General features: G+C 53.6%; 1 protein-coding gene across 3 annotated transcripts; it reads left to right on the top strand.

The window, feature by feature from the left end:
• The first annotated feature begins 800 nt into the window (after positions 1-800).
• ONECUT2 (one cut homeobox 2) lies at positions 801-18,951 on the top strand. Of its 3 annotated transcripts, XM_053932613.1 has the most exons (3): positions 858-962; positions 1,026-1,950; positions 10,329-10,615. In XM_053932613.1, exons 1-3 carry the CDS (start codon positions 858-860, stop codon positions 10,613-10,615), a joined length of 1,317 nt encoding a protein of 438 aa, XP_053788588.1. The 3 variants fall into 3 exon arrangements, with proteins under 3 accessions (XP_053788587.1, XP_053788588.1, XP_053788589.1); XM_053932612.1 differs by having other exon boundaries at positions 801-1,950; XM_053932614.1 differs by lacking the exon at positions 10,329-10,615 and adding an exon at positions 18,437-18,951 and having other exon boundaries at positions 858-1,950.
• The last annotated feature ends 5,296 nt before the right edge of the window (positions 18,952-24,247 follow it).

The following is a 24,247-nucleotide window of genomic DNA, read 5'->3' as shown; positions in this document are numbered from 1 at the left end:
CCCTGGGAAGAGGGGAGAACGCCTGTCCGTGTGTGCACCGGGAGCGGGACGCCACAGCCATGCGCCAGCGGCGTGGCACGGGGACGGCGGGCTGCTGGGACTCACCATCCACCCCCGGGTGAGGTACACCCATCACACCTTATTAACGAGCCCCAGTTCAGCCGCATTTAGGGCAACCAATAACCAATAACCAACAGCACAGAGCAGCGCTGTACCTTGGCTTGCAGCAGCGAACAAGGAGGCAGCAGGGCCGGCTGTGTGCAGCGGGGCCCAGGGAGCCGCCGGCTGCGGGACCGGGGGTTGCGGAGCCGCCTGCCGGGACAGGAGCCGTGCGGCCGCCGCGCAGCCGGCACCGCGGATCCCCGTGGCGGCGGTACGGGAGGAGCCCCGGCCGCTGCCGAGGCCGGTTCCGGGCCGATCCCGGGATGCTCCCGGCGGCCCCGCACGCTACAAAGGCGGCGGAATCTTTAACGGCCCCGCCGTCCCCTCACGTCCCCTCACGTCCCCTCACGGAGGCCCCGCCCCCCGACCCCCAGCCCACCAATGCTCCCGCGCGCCCGCCTTTCCCGCCCTTCCCCGCCGCCCTCACGCCCTCACGCCCGCCCGCCCGCGGCGTAAGCCCGGCCCCGCGGGCGCGGCCGGGGCGGGGCGGCCCCGGACAGCTCCCGCCGCCCGCAGACGGCGGCGGCGGCGGCGAGGCGAGGACATGGCGCGGGGCCGGCGCGGCGGGCCCGGCTGAGCCGCCGCTGCCCGCGGGGCGGGCGGCCCCGGGCCGCGGCGGCCGCCGCCCCGATGAGCGGATGAGGAGCGGGCGCGGCGGCCGGCGGTGCCTGGGCGGGGAACCGGGTACGTGCGCCATGAACCCCGAGCTGGCGATGGAGCCGCTGGGCAGCCTGCACGGGGCGGCGGGGCACGAACCGGAGATGATGGGCAGCCCCAGCCCTCACCACGGCGGCCGCAGCGCGGGGCCGCTCCGGGTGCCGCCCCCCCCCCCGCCGCCGCCGCCGCCGCCGCCGCACCAGGAGCTGCCCCCCGCCGCCCGGCCCGCCATGGTGCCCAGCATGGCCTCGCTGCTGGACGGCGCCGCCGAGTACCGGCCCGAGCTCTCCATCCCGCTGCACCACGCCATGAGCGTGCCCTGCGAGGCCTCGCCGCCCGGCATGGGCATGAGCGGCACCTACACCACGCTGACGCCGCTCCAGCCCCTGCCGCCCATCTCCGCCGTCTCCGACAAGTTCCACCACCCGCACGCCCACCCGCACGCCCACCACCACCACCACCACCACCAGCGCCTGCCGGGCAGCGCTGGCAGCGGCTTCGCGCTCATGCGGGACGAGCGCGGGCTGCCGGCCGTCAACAGCCTCTACGGGCCCTACAAGGAGGTGCCGGCCGTGGGGCAGAGCCTCTCGCCGCTGGGCAACGGGCTGGGCCCGCTCCCTGGCTCCCAGCAGGGCCTGCACGGCTACGGGCCGCCTGGCCACGACAAGATGCTGAGCCCCAACTTCGAGGCGCACGCGGCGATGCTGGCGCGGGGCGAGCAGCACCTGCCCCGGGGGCTGGGGACGCCCCCGGCCATGCTGCCGCCTTTGAACGGCGCGCACCACCCCGCGCCCCCCGGGCCGCCGCCGCCGCCGCACGGCCCCGCGCTGCCCGCCGGCCGGGAGCGGCCGCCCCCCGCCGCCGGCCCGCAGGGGAGCGGCGCGGGGCAGCTGGAGGAGATCAACACCAAGGAGGTGGCACAAAGGATCACGGCGGAGCTGAAGCGCTACAGCATCCCGCAGGCCATCTTCGCCCAACGCGTGCTGTGCCGCTCCCAGGGGACCCTCTCGGACTTGCTGCGGAACCCCAAGCCTTGGAGTAAACTCAAGTCCGGCCGGGAGACGTTCCGCAGGATGTGGAAGTGGCTGCAGGAGCCGGAGTTCCAGAGGATGTCTGCCCTGCGGCTAGCAGGTAGGTGCAAGCCGGTGCCGCGCGGGGAGCGGAGCGCGACCCTCGGAGCGCAGCGCCGACCGGCCGGCCCCGCAGTGCGTCCTCCGCCGGCCCGGCCGCTTCCCCGCTCCGCGCTCCGCCGTGAACCGCGGGGCTGTGCCGAGCTAGCCGGACCCCGCCTCCCGCAGCGCCGACACCGCGCAGCCCGGCTCTGCCCGGTGAGGCTGTGCGGGGCTCGGGGCCGGCGGAGGGGCGCGCTCCGCTGCCGCTGCCGGGCGGCGGGGCCGGGGCTGCTCTCCAGGGCCGGGTGCTGAAGGCGCGCATTCCGCACCGCACCGCGCTCTCCGTGAGCGTCCCTCCTGCGGCTGCCGAAGCTGCCGGGCGCACCGGGGGGGGGGGGGGGGGGGGGGGGACCCGCGTCCCGGGACAGGCGGGGCCGGTGGGAGCGGGCGGGGGCCGGACCCCGCGCAGCCCCCGCGGCCCCGGCCCGGCCGCATTGTCCGCGGAGGGCGCGCGGGCGCCCCCTGCCGCGGTCGCGGAGCGCCGCAGCCCCCATTGTTCTGCGGGGGCCGCGGGGGGGGCGGCGGGCAGCGACCCCCGGTACCGACCCCCGGTACCGACCCCCGGTACCGACCCCCGGCAGCGCTCGCACCGGAGGTGAGCGGGACAGACCCAGCGAGAGCTGTCCCTGCCGTGAGGCCGTGCGGGGTGCGCCCGCGGCGCGGTGGGTGCCCGGAGGTGGCCCCCTGGCCGGTCCCGCGCAAGTGCGGGCCGGGCCCCGCCGTGGAGCGCAGCCGGGGCTGCCTTCCCGCTCCCCGGAACCCACGCGGCCGTGGACGTGGGTGTAGAAGGACACGGGGGGCTGTGGCACAGGCAGACACGCGTGGGACAAACCGCAGCATGGGGCGGGGGCCAGGGGCCGAGGCGCTCTGCTCTGACAGCGATGAAAATCCTGGGATATTTGTGCCACCGAGTCCGCCCTTTTATTTCAGTTGAGCCCGACGCGGGCAGATCGTTTCCCAGTGGGCAGGCACACAGCGGGCTGTTCCCAGGGCTGCCCGCTCTGCCGGCACACCCGGAGGGGTCTGAGGGGACACGGGGGTCTCTGCGGTAGGGAAACGGGCACAGAGAGTTCCCGCACGAGGAACAGCTGCCGGCAGAGGCTGGGATGCGACGGAGCAGGGCGAAGAGGAGCCGTGGATGATTGATGGCCTTAATCCCTGCCCGACCTCTAACCAGAGGTGCTGCGGGTTAAACACCCACGGCCTGGGGTCTCCAGAATCCCCGTGGAGAGTGCTCGGGCTTTCCCGAGCTGCGGGGCAGTCCCGGCTGTGCTGCCTTTCGGGAGCGGGACGCTGATCCCCTGCTCGGCTCTAACGCCGACTGCAAACTCGTCCCTTCCAGCACCCGCGGGCATCCGGCTCTTCTCTGTTTGCCACCAAATGAAGGTGCCGGGGTCTGACAGGGGCGTCAGAGGGACAGAAGGGGTTTGAGTTTTTTGCCGAGCACGCGGTGATGTCGCCTTCACAAACAAACGTGTATCGAGAGGGAAATCGATGCAGATAATGTTTAGAAGATTAAAAGAGCATTAATGCTGGCAACAGGAGCATCAACGCGTGGACCCAGTTTTCATTGATCTGGAACCTGAGCCGGCTCATTTCCAGTAATGTGGCTGGTGCTTTTCCTTCCCAGCACTGGTCCCGGGTGGGGGTTCCCCGTGGAGCCCTGCATATAGAGCAGAAAATCAGGAATCACAGCTGCATGCAGAGTTATGCCTGTATAATTCTGGATCTCTGCTTTACCAGGCCCCCTGAATGCCTCTGCATCCAGGAGTAAAGTTTGGAGAGAGCTCAGGTGCTGAGTGGCCGTGGACTCCCCATGGAGCGGGAAAGACCTTTGCAAATTACTTTTCCCTTCAGGAAATCGATTATTTTAATTTCCTTTTATTACCACGTGTGAATATGCGGCCCCTTTGCCTCAGTGCTTCCTTCTCCCTTTACCCGCTTGCTTAAATCCCTCTGAGCATGGGGGAAAAGCCACAAGTATTTCAGGTTTTTAAAAACAAAAAATACCCACCAGCTATTTGCCCCATTCTCCTGTGGGGTGCACTCCAAGTCGGGTGCAAATCTGTTGTCCTTGAAGGGAAATCCTCCTCTCCCTGTGGGAGCAGTAGCAACGTGGGTGTGCTTATTATTTTTTCTTATTATAGAAGATATATAGTATTGTCTATCCTATTCTAGCCTAATCTAACTTAATCTCATTATTTCTGTGCTTATTGTCTTTTCCTGGGGGCCTTTAGGACTCCTCAGTCAGGGGGCGGCGCTGGGGGGTTGTGTGCGGGAAGGTGCGGGCAGGACGCGCTGTGCACGGGCAGTTCCGCGGGTGCTCTGGGGCTCCGGGGGCAGAGCACCCTTTTGGGGTCCCCGTGCCCGGGGTCTGGCTGCGGCTGCAGCCGGGGAAGCGGCGAGTGCCCTCCCGGGGACGCCGTGCTGCCCCCGGGGCTTTGGGAGGGTCGGACTGACGCCTTTGCCGCAAAACCACCCCCGACGGCGGCATCATCCCGGCACCTCGTCCCCAAAACGGGCTGGGACCCGCGCTCGTGCCGCTTCTCGCCGGGAGAGCGGGGCTGCCCTCGGGACGGGGGAATCGGGGCTCCGGACCCTCCCTCCCGCCCTCCCTCTCCGCCGCGGCAAGGTTTCGGGAAAGCCCCGGCGGACCCGACGGACAATCCCTAAATTTCTGCGGGGTCAGCAGAGCGCTCCGCCGCCTGTTTGCCTTCTGCGGTGCCGGATCGCTTTGTTGATGATCAAACACTTTCGTACCGAGACACCATCAAGGGCTCATTTGTGCAGAGCTGCCCGATCCCCGCTCCGTCTCAGACCTGTCAGTACCACGGAGAGCGGCGGAGAGGGACGAGCGCAGGGACGGAGGGAAGGGAGGAGGGCGGGAGCGGGAGGCGAGACCGCGGGGCCGGCGGTGGCCGCGGGCTCTCCCTGGCCCGGGCCCGGCGAGCCGTGCGTGGAGTACCAGGAGTGGGCAGTGTCACATCCCAGGGCTGAGCCCCTGCACCCCCAAGTGCTCCAGGCCAGGGAGAGGGGACTCACAGTGAGGAGTGGGCTGTGGACAGTTGTCCACCCATCCTCTGCCTCTTTGTGCCCTACCAAATGTTTCTTCCCTGGATTTTGAGACTATTTTGTTGTCTGTATCCCCAGCTAAAAATTAAGGCATGATAACATCTGTATCAGGCACGTTATGTATTTATAAAGCTATGTCTTACCATTGAACTAAATATACAGGTATGTAAAGGTTCTTTGAAAGGTGCTTAGTGGCTTGACGTATTGGTGCTCTCTTCAGCTATAGATTAGTGGTTGCGTTTGAACAATCCATGCGGGAAATTGTGGTGCCAGCTGATAAATTATATTTCTCATGTACCCGCTTTCCAAAAGAATACCCTGCCCCAGCTCTTTGTCCCACATCATTCCTGAAGGCGTTTCTGCCACACAGAAATCTGAATCCTGTTTTTGCAAAGCAAACGAGTTTTATCAGTTTCTTGATGATTTGATGAAGTTAATTCTGAGTACGTTTTGGATTAAATGCATTTCTGTATTTCCCCCCCTACTTTTTAAAAGAAGCAATTGATCGGCCATCATGTGTTACTCATTCTGAAACTGTTCTTCACTATTTCCTTGTAAGATTTTTTCCCCCAGCATCTCTTTTTTCCCCTGTATCTCTTGCCCATCACTGTTTGAACTGAAATATCCCAAACTCAAGTATTCCTCTGCAGCTGAAAATTGCCACAATTTATTTGTGGCGAGTAATGCATACAGGGGAGAACATTTTTGCCCAAAGATTATTTCCCAGTAACTGGTGTCGGTTGTTCCCACACTCTGTAGGAGCGTTTTTGCTCTGCGCTGTGGCCCCGGGTGCTCATCCTTGGTGCTCCTCCCTGGTATTATTCACAAAACCTTGTCCTGGCTGTCGCTGCCATCCAGCAGCTGCAAGAGCTTTTCCTTCCCTTCCAATTAGCCATTACGGGGAGATGACAAGCTTCCTGCAGTACCAACACGGCTGTGCCGAGCCTCCGAGCACTAAAGGCAGCACTCCTCATCAGAGCAGCTCCCCTGGAGCTGCCTTCAGAGTGCAAACGGGGCTCTGCAGGTGTGCAGAGAATGGATCTCAGAGGGAAAGCAGGGCTGAAAGGGACTGCAGACATCACTTGTCCTGACAGTCTGCCCCTTCCTTCAGCATCTCCAGAGGGGGATTTTTTACCTAAGCTATCTCTTCCAGGGCTTACAGGTACAAAAAACCCCTTAATGACTGGCCTTAATCTCGCTTTTTGTCTTTTAAACCCTTTGCTTCTCATCTTATCCCCACTAGACACAGCGAAGAAGAACACTCCCTTCCCTCTGATAGCAATCTGTTTGTATTTAAGGCTCCCATCTTGTCTCCTGTCTTCTCTGGAAAAAGCCCATCATACCTGGGCGATGAATATGCAGGGAAAGCACTATATCCAATGGGACAGATAATACATCTCTTTTTCCAAGGTAAAAGATTTTGTATCCAGCTCTATCAATCTTGCAGACTTTTACATAAAAGGCTCTCTGATTTATAGAGGGGTTTGCACACAGAAATCATACCAAACAGACTAATCTCAAATGGGTTTGGTGATAACATCAGCCAGACAATTCGCTGATGGCAGAGAGAAATGCAATCAAAAAAGAAATTGGAGTGTTTTGGGGTTGTTTGGGGGTTTTGAGCTATAAAATCAAACCGCTCTGTTGAGAAAAAAGGGACTCAAACCACTGGTAAATGCTGCTCAGAGGAATTATTAGACAAGCGATAGAGGCTGGCAGGTTCCCAAAACGCAAATTGTCTCCAAGACCAAAATATCTCTCAGTAAGCAGGGAACATATTTATGAGCAGCGGTGATTTTCCAGCAGTTCTCATTCCCTCATAATGGGATGGGAGCACGGGGCCTGTGCCGAGGCATTAAGCTTTGGCAAGCAGCACTGGGCTGCAGGAGGTGAAGGAAGAGCAGAGGAGGTCTTCCTTGGAGAGCTTCCCACACACCTCCTTCTCCTCCGTGTTGAGAGGGAAAAATCAGGTGGGGTACCAAGAGAACATGTTCCTGGCTGGAAACAGCCAGGCTGCAAACTCCTTTATCGGAGCATTGCAGGAATCCCTGGATCTCCAAACAGGGAACACCTCACCATTACAATGGATGAGCAAGCAGATCTTCTCTGGAAGAACAGAATTAACTTTGTGCTACACATCCGATCTGTTTTTCTGGCTAAATGCCATCAAGGGCATTCCTAGGATTTCAAACATTAGGAGTTTGGTGTGTGTGCAGCAGCTGGGATGAGCAGCACTGGCTGTCCACCCCGACAATGTGATTATTTGCATCTTCATTCTGATTGCTCCTTGTTCCATAATGATTTTGTACACAGCGGAGTACTTAACCTAATTTGTATTGATCTCAATCGCTCTCATTCGTGCATACTTAATTCAGAGAGGTAATCAAATTGATTTCTGAGGCCTAGTTTTTAAGAGATTGTAGTAACAGGGATATACAAGGGGTTGCTTTAAGTGAATCACAGCAGAAGAAAAACATTTTAAATCTTTAGAAAATGCTTTGATGGTCATTTCATTGTGTTCAGTATTACCAGAGTAATTACATTTCCCTCACATTGAGTCCTCTCCAAAATCGAATAGAGGAGCAGTTTTAGTTCCATCAGGCAGATAACTGGGTTTGGGTGACTTTGCACCCACACAAACCACACAGGAGGGATCAATATTCACGGCTTGTCCTTAGAACAATGGAGACTGAGGACACACTGCTGGGTTAAGGGAATATTGCTCTCTGCTTGGCTCCTTCTTAGCACCTGCTCTTTGTTTCACAGCTGCAGAGTCACTTTTGCCGTTAGTTTAAAAGACCCAGAACCAGAGAGGCACAGGAGCTGTGTTGGTGATGATTCCAGTATCCCAGCAAGTGGCTCTGCTTCTCCTGGGGCTGCTCGGGCACTGCTCCGGCCCCTGGGACCCAGCCCGGGCCTCTTCCTCCTTCTGATGCTGGTGACCTTCGTGTCCTCATCTCTGTCTCCCTCCTGGAGAAGTGTAGGAGCTGAGGGACGCCCTGGAGCATCCCTGCCCCATGCCTGAGGGCACAGGGCGGGACTGAGCTGAGCACTAGAGCTTCTAGATATTTTTCAGGATTTCTGGCTGTTTGGAAAGTTCCTCTCTTGTGGGGAAGAAAATGGAAAATCAGAGTAATTGTTGCAGAAAGTCAGACAAATGAGCTATTAGTAGGGAAATTCAGTGTGATGATACTCAGGGTGTCACAGTGCAATGTCGGGTCCCTGCACCCTCTTAATGCCCTTCAAGTCATGGGTCACCACTTTAGTCCACACTACAGGAGGCAGCACTGACCCCAATTCTGAGCAATTCCTGTATTGTTTCTATTGAAGAGCATCTTTGATCCAATGCAGAAGAAAAATCTTTTACTTTATATTTTTATGTATATTTTTTTCCACAGCTATGGCTTTCAGTTCTTGCTGGTTGTCCATTTTCTTTCATAGGGTATGTTCAGGTTTAACCACAGCTAATAAATCAAATTGTGCTTTGAATCCAGATGGTCTCTTCCCTTCCCTCTGCTGTTAAAACCTTTCTCTTTCTTCCCGGAAAATCACTTGATTTTATTAGAGTGCTCACCCCATTTTTCTCTGCTGAAAGATGCACGTCAGGCGCAGCGTTTGCCTTTGTGGGGCCTTTTCAAGAGCAAACTCAACAGTTCAAGGGAAGTATTTACTGAATGCATCAAAAAGCACATACCTCTGCATTATTTATTATCAGATACCAATAACTGTAAAACGCAGAGTATCTCAGGACATAAATTAGTGATGGTAGGAAACACTGCACTCGTCCCAGTGTCCCGGAACCGATTAGAAGCTGCAGCAAAGATGCCGGTGCTCATCACGTCCCCAGCGCCGGGGACATTGCCGCATGGGTTCTGGACCTGTGGCCAAGTAAACCCAGCTTAACGTCTGCTTTTTCAGCTCACACAGGCACTTGGATGTTATCTGTGCAGTGTCAGAGGTGCGGTCAGAGAGCCCAGCTTCTTCCCTCCTGCTGCCTCTGGGATAATGGCCTCGGAGAGGCGAGCCTGGCCATGGAGCACAGGTGCAGGCTCATCTTGATGCCTCTGGCGTGTCCAGGTGGGAGTATCCCTGCTGCTTCCTGCTGCCAGCCTGTGCTGGTGCCACTGCTCCGGGAGGGCTGTGCTGGGAATGTTCATCGCAGCCCCTGTCTGGGTTTCAGGACCATCCTTCTTTTGTGCTTTGGAGTATTTTGAGGTCTGATCTTCACTTCCCTTCCAGAGGCAGCTCTGCTGCAGGCACTGGAATTTAGCAGCTGAGAGGGGTCAGGGTCAGGCACTCCAAGAAAATACTCCGGTTTCCTGCAGAAATGCTGTGAGGTCCTGTCCCTGCACAGAAGGAGGCAGTCAGTGCCACAGTGGCTGAGCCAGGTTCCACACAGGTACAGCCCTGACTGGGTTAATTACAGACGTTTCCACAGTCTGACTTTTACTTTTGGGCTAGCTTCATTTCACATTCCAGACCTGCAGAATTATTTAACAGGGCTGCTTAAAACGCGCCCGCTTATCAATTCTCTGGGCTCATTTTGTCCCAGCACATTACCTAACCATGTCAACATATGGATTTTCTCTCTGTGCCCAGTGCAGACGGCCTGGGCAGGCTATTTTTAAGTGTGGCTGTGCTCCGGCAGCGGTATTGGTTTCAGCACTTGCTGTTCTCTCTCTGCTAATAAATACAGAGCAGCTATTAATACGAATGGGTTTTAGGATCCATTAGCATCGCTCAGCAATGGTCCAGCACTGCTGCCCCGCGTGACCTAAGCTCCGACGGGTGCTTCTGCCTGGCTTCACCCTCGGGACATGCCCTGGGAAGGGGGACAGGCTATGGGAGCGGTGCCCTGGGGTGGTGGCACTGCAGGAGTCAGGCAGCAGGGGAGGAGCGGGGCAGGGCCAGGTGAGCCAGTGCCTGCCCTGGGAGGCCAAGGAGGTCCATGGTGCTTTTTCCCCCTTGGTACTCACACAAAGCTGCTGCTACTGGGGCTTTGACTGGAGTTTGCTTTGGGCTGTTTAAAGGGACAAAACTTACGTACAGCTGTTATTCCTGGCTGTTGAGAGGTATTGGGGATGTAAAAGCAATGCAGCCCACTGGCTTCCTCTGGGAGCCCTCTGGTGCCATGTGCCAGAGTGGTGCTGGCTCAGGCGGTGACACTTGCCCCTGCCATGTGACAGTGCCTGCCATCGGGGTGGCTGGCGGGGTCTGTGGGCACTACCCTGACGCTTTCTCTCTGTCTCTGCCACCCCCTCCCAGCCTGCAAACGCAAAGAGCAAGAGCCCAACAAAGAGCGGAACAACTCCCAGAAGAAATCCCGCCTGGTTTTCACGGACCTCCAGCGCCGAACGCTTTTCGCCATCTTCAAGGAGAACAAGCGTCCCTCCAAAGAAATGCAGATCACCATCTCCCAGCAGCTGGGCCTGGAGCTCACCACCGTCAGCAACTTCTTCATGAACGCCCGCCGGCGCAGCCTGGAGAAGTGGCAGGACGACCTGAGCTCCGGGGGCTCCTCCTCAGCCCCCAGCACCTGCACCAAGGCGTGAGGGGCACGGCACGGCCGGCACGGTGCAGAGAGAGCGGCTTCGCAGCAGGGCCCCTCGCTGGAGACTAAAGCACAATCCCCCCCGCAACCAAGCCCAGCCCAGCTGTTCCCAAGGACATTCCTACGGCTTCTCGTCAGTCTTAGCAGGCGCAGGCTCCACATTAACCTCTCTCCACACATTACTATGCTCAGGACAGGCGAAGCAGGTCTGAAACGTAGGAGAGTCGTTCTTGAGGCAGGTTTCTCCTGAGCCCCAGGTTTCCGTGGCCGGCGGGAGCCGCTGCCAGCCCGGCAGCCTCCCGTGCCCGGTGCCTGCCGTGTGCTGGCCACACCACCCTGCGGCCACAAGACAACGGAGCACAAAGTCGGATACTAAAAACCCAAGACCCTGTTTTTAAACTCAGGCATGGTTTTTTGTTAAGTGTTTTAGGGAAAAAAAAATCAGATTTAAGTTTTTTTTGGTTGTTTTTTTAGTTTAATTTAATCAGCTTGTTCGAAAAGTTCAGTTCTCTTGAGCTCAAAGTATCAAGCACAAAGCCGGTAGCTACAGCCACAGTCCGGCCCTGGGCTGCCCAGGGCAGCTGTGCCAGCTGCAGCCTGACATCCCGGGAACACCGCGGAGACGGCACGAGCCTCAAGCACAGCTGGCAGTTCCTCACAAGCTCTGTGTTTGTACCTAATGCACACTCAGGAGGGCGATGGAACTACTACAGTTCATGGAGTGAACACAATGTTTTGGAAGACTTAGATTAATTTACATTATTGCATCCTTTTTAGTTTCTGGGAATCTGGTTTCTCCTCGGCAATGGCTGTTACCAAAACCTTTTCAGCATTCAGTGTATTTTTGTTCATTTTATCAGTATTTTATGGTACTTTCAAGCAGGAAAAGAAACAGAAAGAAGCCCTTCAGATGCCACTGACCATTTCAGATGTGCCACGTTTAGCTCTATCGCATCCCTAAGTTCCTTTTCCCTGCCAGCTCCCCGAGCCGGCAGGAACACAGCACACCAAAGAGACAGGATTTCTGCAAGCCAAAGATGTTTATAACTTGCCATTTCTCTTTGTCGTCGCTGGTGCGGGTGGTTGGCTGGCGCTGGGGAAGCCTGGCAAGCTCCGAGCCCTCTCTCCAGCTCCGTGCAGCGGAGCCGCCCTGGCGGCGGCGCAACGGCCGCTGGCTGGTGACCGGCCTGGGCGGCCGGCAGAGACACTTGAGACTTTTTTATGTACTACTTAATCGAAACCAAAGAAACGTTTTCTGCACCTACTTCTTCTGCAACAAACTGTTCCATTGAAAGATAAAATAAAAATTAAAAAAAAACCAAGGAAGCATGTCAGGAAGCAAACGAGTCCCACACTGTGTTCTACAGACATCTTGGACATTTTCGGAAGCAGAACTCAAAGAAAGGGTTGACAAGAATGAGAACAAAGCAAAGCCAGTACAATTGCTGCTTCATTTGACAAGTCATCTTAAAGTTGAAGATTGTCTTTAATTTGTGCCTATGCAGTTTTTTCAAAAGAACAAGGAACAGAGCAACCAAAACCTCAACAGCTACAATACCAAAGATGAGGATTCTCACTACTTGTGTTTCAGTTTGTTTCTCCTCTTGCATGACTAATGCACATAGTCCCACTGTTCTCTGGACAGGTAACCACTCGTGAGTCTTTGTGCAACCAGAAGGGTGGGTTTATTTATGTTTTCCCTGTTTCTGCCCCACACGGCATCTCTCTGAGAGCTGCATGGACTCCAAGTGCAGGATGTTGGGATACTACCCTGGTGCATCTCCTCCCTCCAGGAAACACTTGTGAGTTGGCTGTGACTTGTGTGTTGTTCTCCTGTGTGTCTGGAGCTGTGAACAGCCACCCTCCTGCGTGTGACATCAGTGGAGTGACCTCCACCCTTCTTCCTCCTCCCCAGGGATAAAACTTGCAATATGTGTGTTCCCATCTCTGTCACTGTGAGTGCTGAGCAGCACCACAGCCCGGCTCCAAACCTCCACCTGAACCAAACCCAAGTATTCAGCAGTTCGTGGGGCAGTTCAGGGCTTGCTTCTGACATGTTAGCCTTGTAATGTTGTTTGGTCCAGGTCTTGATGATCCACATCATGACATGTCCAAATTTATCATCAGAGCTGGAGCACATCTTGCTCCTCTCTGCCTTTAAGCAAGGGCTTCATTTTAACTGCTTCACAGAACTGCTGCAGTCACTTTCCGGTGACTGCACTCAAAATAGAAAAAAAATCAAGAAGCCTCATCTGCTCAGGACAGGAATAGTTTCTGGAAAGCAAATTCAGGGTCCTCACAGCTGAATTGACAGCATGTGCCTGCTCTGGGGATCAAAGGATCCTTTGGCAGATTCCAAAGAGATTTGGAGAATCCTTGTAGCCAGACATGGAATAAAGTTGCTAAAAGACGGTCCCAATCTGTGTCGATGTGTCCTGAGGGCTCCTCACCCAAATGCCAGATATTTGAGTGCAGAGTTTGGAGCCAGCAGGCTGTGGAGCAGGGCCCAGCTGAAGTTCCACTTTCATTCCCACCTAAGTGTCCATCAGGCCAGCCCCTGGTGCATTTTGAACTCGGCATTGCCCTCAGGGGAGCTGTCTCATGCTGGAAGTGTCCCCCTGCAATCTGCAGTGCCAGGGGATGACGCAGGATCAGTGAAAAGCCCAGTGCTCCTTCCTCAGCTCCCCTTCCTGCAGTGAGAGGGCAGGGAAGTGCATTGTATCCCGCAGGGAATGAGCATCCTCTGAGCACGTGGGACACCCCAATGAGGCTCACCTCACCTGAGGGACACTCGCCTGAGGGACATCCAGATTGCCACGGCGCAGAGGGGAGCTGCCCACAGCTTCTGGTGAAGCCTGGGAGCAAAGAGCTGGGCTTTTTGCTCCTGCTCAGAGCTCATCCACTAGCCCCAACAAAGGGGGTTTAAATCAGGCGCTGAATTACTTACAGATTTCTCCTCAGTGAAATTCTCTCCAAATTGTGGAAGTGTTTGTTATGCAACATTACAGAGTAGCAACACACGTGAGGCTTCTCTGGGCTGGGGCCTCAAACCTGTCAACAGTCACAATCCATTTTCACCCGAAAATCCTGCTGCATTTTTTATCCCTGCATCTCTTCATGCCCTGTGTGACGTCTTCCATTTCACTGTCCACTCTCGTAGGCTTTTATGTAGCAGCTCCCTCAGACGAGGAGCGTCGGAGCCAAAGACTGTGGTGGAGATTCTTGTCCATGTGGGCAGAGGCTGTGCTTGCTCTGCCCGCACCACACCAAACCCCAGCAGTTGTGTTCCACCTCTAGGCCCTGCACTGATGAATCTATAGAGCTGTGTAATGTAACTTGTTGCTTTATTTATTGTGCTGCGAAAGACTCGTGTGTACAGAGAGTATCCCAGCATCTTCTGGACCGGGAACTTGGAGTAACAACCTTGGGCACAGCCAAGATGAATTCAACTTTCAAGAAACCTTGGATATTGCTGGATGTCCCGTGCAGGAACAAAGAATGTGCTCACTGACTTCGGTTGCAAAGCTTTATTGTGGATCTCTCTTACCTACAGCTGAACCCAAAGACCTGCGAAGGACTCGGCCAGCAAAGCTCGCTCCGCCCGCGGGAGGGCAGGGCTCTCCTCTCCCCAAGGAAGGCACGGGAACCAGCCCGGATTGCAAGGAGTGTGCTGGCTTCGGACACGGCCAGCGCTTCCCTCGCTTGTCACAATTCCCAAGTATTTTTATGAGATGGGGAAACTTTATACTTGGCCTCCTTTATATTTATTATGGGGAATTTTTATTTAAATTTTTTAAGAAGGCAAAGTTTTAAATGGTTTTATTTTTTCCCAGACACCTGTGGGTTTTAACCCAATATATTATCTCTCAATAATGTAATTTATTTAATTTAGTCTTAGGGCAGGTCCTGAGATCTCTGTTCAGTCTGAATCCCATTGTGTTTTGGTTTAGCTTTTGAATTCAGTGGGAGTTTTGCCTGAATGTAGATGGGGGGGTCAGGCTCTGATGTTAGCTATTTGTATCTATTTAGTTCAGCCATTTGTGAGTTCATTTGGGAGTAACTTTGCTTATTTATCCATAGGACTGCTGTATAGCGCATCGGGGATGCGAAGCCTGCTAGTAAATACCCTCCAGAGTTGGTATGCCTTTTAGAGCAGCCAGATTCTGTCAGACAGGGCAAGAGCGACTCGTTCCATAAAACATAAGCCTAGTTTTAATTCCTTCCTTTAATTCATTTTATTGTTTAAATATCAACGTTTAAATTATTTAAGTTAATCTCTTCCCTCCTGATTAGAAAGTGTGACATACCTTTATTATGGCACATGAAGCCTTCATAATATAACTTATTTATTTAACTTATTCATTGTCACCCGGGGATGCCCTTGTAGAGTTTTTATTTTTAAATTAGAGTTATCTATAAAGTACTACAGCTGATTTCCTGTAAGAACAGCAGAGCGAACTTTAAGGACAAGCAATGAATATTCAACCTAAAACTGTGCGTTCAGAAAAATAGGAAAAAAAAAAAAAAAAAGACATTGGGATACTTTGCCTGAACTTTGTGGCTTCTTAAAACTTAAGCTGGGGGGAAAATAATTCATGCCAAGCAAAAAGAGAGAAACCCTTAAACTAGCTGCTTCCAAGAATGAACTTCTGTGTGTGGGGAAAAAAAAAGAAAAAGGAAAAAAAAAAAAAAAAAAGGAAAAAAGCAAAAAAAAAAAACCCGAGAAAAAACCTTTCTATTTCTAGTGAGAACCAAAGAGGCTACCTCACTGACTTTTCCATTTGTAATTTTAATCGTGTTGATGATACCAAAGATACCAAAGATTTCTTTCTCTGTGCGGTCTGCATTCTGCTTGTGCTCTCTGATAACTCCCACTGTTCTCTCCTACACCCAGAAACGTCCAGCAGAGCCCAGATTCCCAAAGAAACGCTGCCCTGGAAGCTGCCAGTTCTGGTGATGCCCTTTTCTGTGTTCCTTTCTCCTTCCTGCCAGCCAAAACCGCCTGGAGACGCGGAGCCGTTCCCACTCCAGGTCCCGCCAGTGGAGCGGTTGTGTGGAGCTGGAGGTGACGCCGGGCTTTGTCCATCCTCAGATTCCCTGGGGAAAGGCTCTGCAGGCGCTGCCTGGGCCGCTCTGGGGTGTGTTTGCAGCAGCAATTAGCATTGCTAATTATTATTATTCTCGTGCTTGAGCAGAGCCCAGGGCTGGTGTGGGGCCGCAGAGCCCGGGGCAGGGGAGGGGTTCGTGCACAGATCCAGGAGCTGCTCCCTCTCCTCACCTTTGGTTGTTGTTTACAATTGCCGTTTTCAGATAAAAATCAATTAATTACTTTTCTCAAGTTAGCAATGAAGTGAGGCTACATTAAGCTCCATTAGCATCACGTTCCTGAGTGATTACTTCCAAGTTGTTTGGTTGTTTGGTTGGGGAATTAGCGGTGCCCTTTGGCACTTGGGTTTTGAGCCTGCTTTCTGCTGTTTATAGGAGTGAAGCAGTGCTCTGAGGAGCCGAATCCAGCCCTGGGCACTGCTCGCTCCCCGAGCCCAGCCCAGGCTGGGACAGCTGCTGCAGGGCCCAGGAATCCCTGAGGAATCTGTGCCCTTGCATTCACAGAGGTTACCGACAGCTCAACACAAACGCTCCGCTTTAATTAAGTGTTGCCTTTTATTTTGTATTTCTTTGGGGGTTTAAGTCTGTGTTGGAAACGGTAGGACTTGACAAGTGTGCTTTTCTCTCTGTCTCTGTGTTCCTTCAATACAAAGCTATAATAATTCTCAGGATGCCTTCTGGGTGGGGGGAGCCGATTGTCCCTGTGCCCTCGGACACAGACAGTCCCCAGAGCTGGCAGGGTCCCCGCGGCCCCCCCGACTCCTGCTTCACTTGCAAAGAGTGATGTTACCACGGGACGAGTGCCTTGCTTGAACCAAAGCAACGATTTTGCCAGTCTAGACCTCTCTGTGCTTTTTTTTATTCTTCCTGTGAATACCTCAGCTTCAACTGGGCCGCCGAATCGTACCTGGTGGGCTTTTGTACTGTGGTGCTTTGCAATGCAGCCCTGCAAAGAACAGACTCCTGATAATACCAAAGGCTCTCCTCCTCTTTTTCCTCCTCCTCCTCCTCCTCCTCCTCCCCGCCCCGTCCCTGATGTCTCTTTCTCCATGGTTCCAAAGCTTTATTACGAACTGGGCATGTTGGCAACGCAGACCGTGCAATCCCTCACCGAATTTTCTCAGATATACCTCATAGAGAATAGCTGTTTAGCGTAATGTTATTATAGCGTATGTAATAAATTATTCACTGTTTCTTTTTGGTAACTGTGATTTAAAAGAAAAAAAAAACAGAAGAAGAAGCTTTATATGTTTTAGGTTGTGCTTTTGTACTAGACGGAGAAGGTGCGCTTAAAAATGTACGTCAGTCTTTCTTCCCATTGGGTTTTTTTTGTTATTATGGATCGGGGAAAAGTTGCAGAATGAGCCCAAAGTTTACAGTTTCATATTTTGCTGAAGAAACAATCTGTGTTCATTTGCTCTGTTGAAAAAAAAAAAAAAAAAAAAAAAAAAAGGAGGAAAAAAATTATTTTCTACATTCGTGCTACTTGGTCTGAAGAGCTGATTGTCCTGTGTGACGGTGTAGTATTATAATTAGCAACTGCCAATCAGCGCTCCCATGTTTATGCATGAGGCAAACCCTTAGCAGTGTGATGCATCGTGGTTCTTAATGGCAACTTCTTCCTTTGGGTTTGGGCCGAGGTCTTTGGGTTGATGGTATTTATTTATGCATGGAGCCTGTTAGCTGTTCGCAGTCGTGGCGCAGTTGTGTTTGCATTTACGCTGTGAAATCACGCCCAGTTTCGCCCCGCGCAGCTCAGCACTGCTCAGGGCGGGTGTCCAGATCGGCTCTGGTCTGTCCCTGTGTTAAACAGACCCAAATTCAACCCCAATGAAATTGCCATTTGAGGAGAAGTTTGGCCAACCGGCAGCTTCTCCCCAGCGATTCGGTTCATTCACTCCCCTGGCAGGACACGTCCTGCTCCTCACGGAGGCTGCTGTGCGTTTTCTCCCAGGGTCAGGAGTTCCTTTGGCTTTATGGCAGCCCCTGGGCACAGCAGGAGCGGCCGCGGTGGGTGCTCGGGGACCGCCCCTGGCCTCAGCCGCGCTCCTGCCCGGCCCAGCCATCGCGGCTGTTGTGCCCGCACGGCCGGGACACCCGAGCCGGGGCTCAGCAGCGCCGTCCCAGCCGTGTCACCTGGCCCGACGGACGGGCCGGGCGGGTGTCCATCCGAGCGCTCCAGCTGCTCCTGCTCCTGCCCCACGGGCAGCCCTGACTCCGGCAGCCCCTTGCCCACCCCTGCCCTGGGGCCAGGTTTTGTTAAGGTGCTTTATCCCCCTTTGATTTGTCCAGATTCACGCTTGAGCCCCTCCGGTTAAGGATGGGTTATGTTTTCTCTCCGGGTCCAGCTTCGGAGCCCCGATGTCCCCCTGATCCCAGACCGTACTGGACATAAAGCCAAACCAACTGCTCCGTACCCTGTACTCTGCGTGGAAAAGGAGGCCTGGGGAGGGGGCGGTGGCAGTCTCCTGAGGAGGCCTCTGAGTGTTGATATCGTCTGTCATTAAGGGTATTATTAGAGATGTGCTCTCATTAGTGCAAGGAGACGTTTTCATTTGGCCTTACTCGGTAGGTTGTGATAATAATGAAAGCTGTGTAATATAGTCGGGTTATTTTCTTTCCTGATTTCTCTGCCAAAGACAGTAACAGACACAAGAACTTTGAATAAGGGTTTTTGTAAGACAGTTGATGATTGTAACAGTGGTTAATCTTCCAGAAAGCTTTCCACGTTCTTCCGCAATAAGCAGAGCGGGATGTTCCGGCAGAGCCCTGCTGGCAGATGCCACCACTCCTCACCGACACGCAGTTGTTGTAACCCAGGCGCCGAGTACACCTGCATTCCTCAGTCCAGAGGCAACAAGGGGTATGTGAGGCCATGGCAAGGGCACAGCGGGGCTGGCACAAGCTGCTCCAGCTGGCTGGAATTTGCCAAGGTACTTGTATTATGAAATTTAAGGTCTATTTTATTATGTCATTTTATGTCATTTTTTAACTTTGTGGAAGGTGGTATGTTGAACTGAGTGTAAGCTGAGTTTTTCAGACAAATAAAGTAGCTAAAGAGTGAATGTTATTTTATCATTAAAGGGTTTTTACTCACTGATTTGTGCCAATAGATGTCCTTTATCTCAATGACAAGTATTACATTGCTTTCGAAGTTTTATTTATAGCTATTGATGTAAAACCCACACACACATATTATTTGCCAAAGTTCAATAAAGGAGGAAAACAATGCTTTTGCTTCCTTGTGCAATCAAAAGTTCCTGAATTTTTCCCAGGGTTTTTTCCAGCACAATGCCATCCCACACCAAGGGGTGCAGTGGAGCCAAGCAGGGGCTCGGGCTGCTACAGCTCTCAGGGACAGGGAGGGGTGAGGAGAGCTGAGCACAGCCAGACTAATGCAGGCCCCAGTGTAGGACCACATCCCAAAAATGCTACCTGGGACTGAGGGCCTGGCCAAGCATGAGCAACACTACTTGGAAAAGGATCCAGCACCTTCTCCCACAAGCACAGCCTGTGTAGCTGTGATGTTACAGGAGAAATCACTTTATATTTATGTAAGTCATGGAATTATATGATGCAATGTAATTACCATAGAATTATGTTAGTTATTGCACTTTCTTTCCCTGAAGCAGCACTACGGGAGGAGGCAGGAGGTTCCTGGAGCTGAAATTCCATGGCAAGGAGGATGTAGCAGGTTTGCCTTCATTCATTCATTCATTCATTCAGTCAGTCAGTCACTTACCCTAGCTGTGGACAAGTCTTGTTTGTTTTGTTTCCTCGAAAAAAAGCAAAACAAAATGTACAAGAAAAGCACTTTGTTGTATTTCTGTCTTTAAAAACAAAACAAAACCAAACCAGCCCTTTCTTGCCCTAACTCACTCCTCTGACCACCTGGAGCAGGGTCAGCCTGGGGAAGGCATGGGGGACCCCAGAGCCCCCAGCAGCACCGTGTCCCAGCCCCAGAGCAGAGACAAGGCCCTGTGGGGCTTATTGTCTGGGATCTAACCTTGGCACCAGTGTCTAACCTTGGGGTTAATAAACTCACTGAAAAATTTGTTTTCATGCTCATTCTCTTTGTGTCCCTCTCTCGACACCAAGCCAGATTCTGCCATTAATTAAATTTATGCTGCTTCATTTCACTTTGCTGAGTGGCCACGGGTGCAGATAAAGGCAGAGCTGCCTCCTCAGCACTTTGTGTCACAGAGCTCAGGACGTGGCTCTTCCAGCCTCCTTTCCTTCTCCCTCTGGCTGGGCTGTGCAGGGGGCTCCCGTGGAACAGGAGGGGGGCCCTGAGCCCTCCGTGCCCCCCCGGCCACGGCGCTGAGCCAGAGGGAATGTGCTGGGTGAGGAGCGTTTCCCCAGGCCCCCTTCCCGTGCAGAGAGGTGGTGAGGACTGCAGAGCCAGTGCCACCGGAGCACAGGAAGGGTAAAAACCCTTTAACAGCAAAGAGGCAAGAGCGGTGACACCGAGACTAATGCAGCCACGGCAGGTCATTTCCATCTCACTTGCAGGATTGCTCCCCCGGGGATGCATTTTCCAGGCACTTAGCAGTGGGCACAGCTGGAAGAGGGAAATGGGACCATTTGATTAAGCTGCCGAAAGCTGAAGGATGAGCTGGGTGTGTGGTAGGATTGCAGCCGGGCTGGGATGCTGTATCAGCACCAGCTTTTCCCAGTGCCAGGCTGTCCCCCTGCGCTCGGGTCCGGGGCCAGCTCTGGACCCATGGAGCTCACTCCTGCGGATTCCCCTCAACTCACCGTTTCCTAACCCTGCCAAGAGTCACAGTTACTCCAGGTTAAAGTGCTATGAAGCCCCCTCAGGAGCAGACACCACGCTCCCATCCTCCTCCCGCTCCTCGGGCAGTGCATCCGTCAGGATGACGGCGGCAGTAACGAGCTGCCGTGTGGGACCCGCCGCGATCGCAGTACGGCTCCCTCCTGGCTGCAGATGAAGTGCTGGCAGCTCTTCTGATCCAAACACCCCGCACCACTTGAAAGCCTGCGGGAATTCCCTCGGGAAACAGCCTGGGATGCAGCCTGCAGAAAAAGCTGCACACCAACAGCAAATCAGCGTGAGGGAAGTGGGTTTCTTTTGGAGGAAAACAGCAGGAGCTTTTGCAATGCCACTGATTTTCAGCACACGTGGGATGGAAGTGTTGAAGGAAAACAACGAGGACAAAAAAACCCTTGGAATAGGCAGCGTGGCAGGATACCACGGTGGGATCATCAGGTGGGAACAACTGTCACCAATGCCCACGCACACAGAGAACAAGCCAAGGCCAGCTCTGCCTGCCACAAGCTGCAGCCGCTGGAAGCTGCCTTCAGCCTTCGCACACAGCAAACCTCCAGGAGTGACTCCAGGGTCCAGCTCAGAAAGGGATAATGGCAGGAAGCCATAAGATATTAAACCAGCAGATTAAAACATACAAGACCACTTTGGGTCATGTTACACATCCCTCCCCTCACAAGCACAAGAAATCCAAGGCAGTAAAAGACAACTTAGCCATAATGGCCCAATAACTGCGGGATAAAAGCGCTGGGGGAGTTGGCTGTGAGGAGCCCGGCCTGGGCACGGAGCCCCCCCCCGGACTGCTCCAAGCATTATCCCTTAAGTGCTCGTTTAAGCTCCCTTGGAAATGCCGCCTGCTCGCTGGAGAAACGCAATTAGGCCTCAATTGCGGGTGATGTTCACACGTTATGGATCATCCTTAAAAATGACAGGAGAACGGAGTGCTCTGGATTCCCCGTGACAGCTCCCTCTCCTCATTCCGGGAACTGCCAGGCTCCAGTTCTGCAGTCCCTTTCCCTGCCCCGTGGCCCATGGGACCGCAGGCAGCACCTCCAGTGACTCACAGAATCCCAGACTGCCTTGGGTTGGAAGGGAGCTTAAAGACCATGCCAAGGGCAGGGACACCTTCCACCAGACCAGTGCTCCAAGCACTTCCTCCCCACTTAGTGCTCTGCTGGCCTTTGGGGCTCAGATGTCACCGGGCAGCCGCTCCCGGAGCAACCTCTGAGCCCGGGGGATCAAAGGCCGCGTGTGTTGGAGATGATCCCTCTCTGGACAGACAATCCATCTCCACGCAGTCATGGAAAGGATGCTCATCAGCCAGGCCAATGGACTCAAATTAAATAACCTTTTTCTGGCACTTACTGCTGAGCACAAATTTAGAAGGAAAACAAAAGGCAGTTTTTAGACCTGATCCAAATTTGCAAATCCCTGTGCTCTACAGGCAGAAGTAGAACCTGCTCCTGAGGGCTTGCAATGCTGATTGACAACTAAACCCTTTGCTCAGGTTGTGCTGCTGGAGACACAGCACGAGAGACACAGCTCAGCCCATATGTGCTCGGGAATTTGCTCATGGAAACAAAAAGAAACACGGCCAAGCAGGAAAGCAGGTGGAGAGTGAGCCCTTCAGAAAGAGGGAGGGAAGGAAAAGTGCTTCCACGATGTCAGAGATTGTTTTGGATTCAAATATGACATTGCTCAAGTTCTGCCACACAGGCTCACACAGCCAAATCCCCACTCAAAGGTAAAATAGCAAAGCTTGGACTGAGATTCCAGAAGAAAAGAAGCACCATCACTGCTCTCCTCCACACTTCCCACCTTCCACTGTGTTGGGTTTGCATCCTGCTCTCTCCCCCATCACAACCCAGTCACAAGAGCTCACTAATGGATCAGCTTAAGTATCCAACATCTCCAATCCCTGCTCTAGAAAATAATCAATCAAGCACTTAATTATAACATCAACAAGGAGATGCCCAGAGACCGCTAACAAGGAACAGAATAAATTTTCCATCACAGGTGGGATCCCATACCAGGGCAAATCCCCAATTCACCTTCTTCTCCAGTCTCTTTAGGGGGTGTAACTCACCCCAGCCTGACAACAGAGGTGCAGAGAGAACTTCAAACACCAGCATAAAGGGCTCTTACAAAGACACACAGCTCAGTTATTTCCTCAAAAGAACTTTAATTGGAATTCCATCCTTATGGCAAATGACACACAGTAGGAGTATCCAAATTTGCTGTGTTACATCAAATGGAAGTCCTTGGTCAATCTGAAATGCATAAGTTGGGCTAAAAGCAAGTATCTGTACACACCTGGCATTAACAAAACCAAAGGAGCTACTCTGTCTTGCAGCTTACACTTCAAGGTAAGCTCTCTGGGCGTGGTGGGAAGGGAGAATTCACTGAGCTTTTAGGAACTCCTAGGGAAACCCTGGCCCCACTGAACTCAGCTGTGCCATCCTCCTCTCCAGGGGACGGCAGGAGGCCAGCTCTGACACCATCCACACCCCTTTGGTGTCACAGCACCTTTTGGAAATTTCCACCTTCTCTGAAATGCAGCAAGGACCGAGGGACAGGTTAAAAAGAAACTCAAAAGAGAAAAATTCACTCAATAATGAAAAAATAAGCCAAACTGCAGTGTTAAAGCAGGAAAACAAGCTCACCCCTTTACTTCTCATTTCTTCCCTCAGGACACCACAGGCTGTTCCTAACTCCTCAATTTCCAGTCAATATCCTGAGGCCAGAGCTCCACAGTGCTGGGAGCTCTGGTGGGCAGATCCCCTGCCCAGCTCACTCCTAGGGCAGGAGGACAGTGACCCCAGCCATCCCCAAAGTCCCCCACGGCTCCAGCCCAGCCCGAGGACTCGGCTCTCACCAAGGAAACATTGGGATGCAGCTGCCTCACGGATCCCAGGCTCGCTCCCCACTGCCTGCCTTCTGCCAGGGACACGTGCACGAGCAGCACTTGGGACTGCAGAGCTGCAGGAGCCACAGCCCAGCTGGACTGCTGTCCAGGGAGCAGAGCCTCCCAGAGCCAGGGACACCGACCCTGAGGCAGCAGCACCAGAGGTTCCCAGCCTGCCGGGGGCACTCGGAACTCCTACGGGGCAGGGTGAGCTGCAAACTCAGTGGGACACAGCCCCGAGGAGTGCTCAGGGAAGCACATGCACCACGGATTCATCTCTCCTCAGGGCACACACTCACCCGACCCGCTGGGCATTGGCCTGGGAGATGAGGAACTCCTCAGAAACCTTGATGAAAACTACCCTCTGACAGCAAACAGCTCTGTGAGACAGGCTCCATCTGCTAAAAGCTGGAAAATTAAGTGATTTCTACATGATGGTGTAATAGCAGCAACAGAGTAATTATCCCGCTTGTGGTTAGAACACTCAAAAGTGAATTTTAAGTACCTTTTATTACTGGGGACAAATGTAATGCCTCAAAACCAGTGCCAGCTAGTATTTTCAGGACTCTCTCCAGTATGAAAATGAAAAGCCATCTGTATTTATAATACCACAAGGTTCATACGATGTTAACCTTTGCTTTCCACACTTGTAAATGTGGTGGTCACAGCCTGGACAACCTGAAGGTCCACATTCCCACCAGCTGTGAGCAAACAGGAGTGAGTAGGAAGGTTTGACAGACCAGATTGTTTTCCACTGATCCATAAGTGTCACACAGAGGAGTGAAACAGAGGAAGTTCTTTGTCCAAGGAGAGACGTAAGGCCAGTGTTTCCA

The sequence above is a fragment of the Vidua chalybeata genome, chromosome Z (assembly GCF_026979565.1).
Source record: "Vidua chalybeata isolate OUT-0048 chromosome Z, bVidCha1 merged haplotype, whole genome shotgun sequence".
NCBI classification, from domain to species: Eukaryota; Metazoa; Chordata; class Aves; order Passeriformes; family Viduidae; genus Vidua; species Vidua chalybeata.
The sequence above is the reverse complement of the archived record's forward strand: the minus strand, read 5'-3'. Positions and strand labels throughout refer to the sequence as shown.

What these genes read in the sequence shown, in the direction of transcription:
- ONECUT2 (XM_053932612.1), top strand. Translation starts at nt 801, where the DNA reads ATGAGGAGCGGGCGCGGCGGCCGGCGGTGCCTGGGCGGGGAACCGGGT. An exon ending in GTCTGCCCTGCGGCTAGCAG is followed by an intron (nt 1,951 to 10,328) that starts GTAGGTGCAAGC and finishes ACCCCCTCCCAG; the next exon opens with CCTGCAAACGCAAAGAGCAA.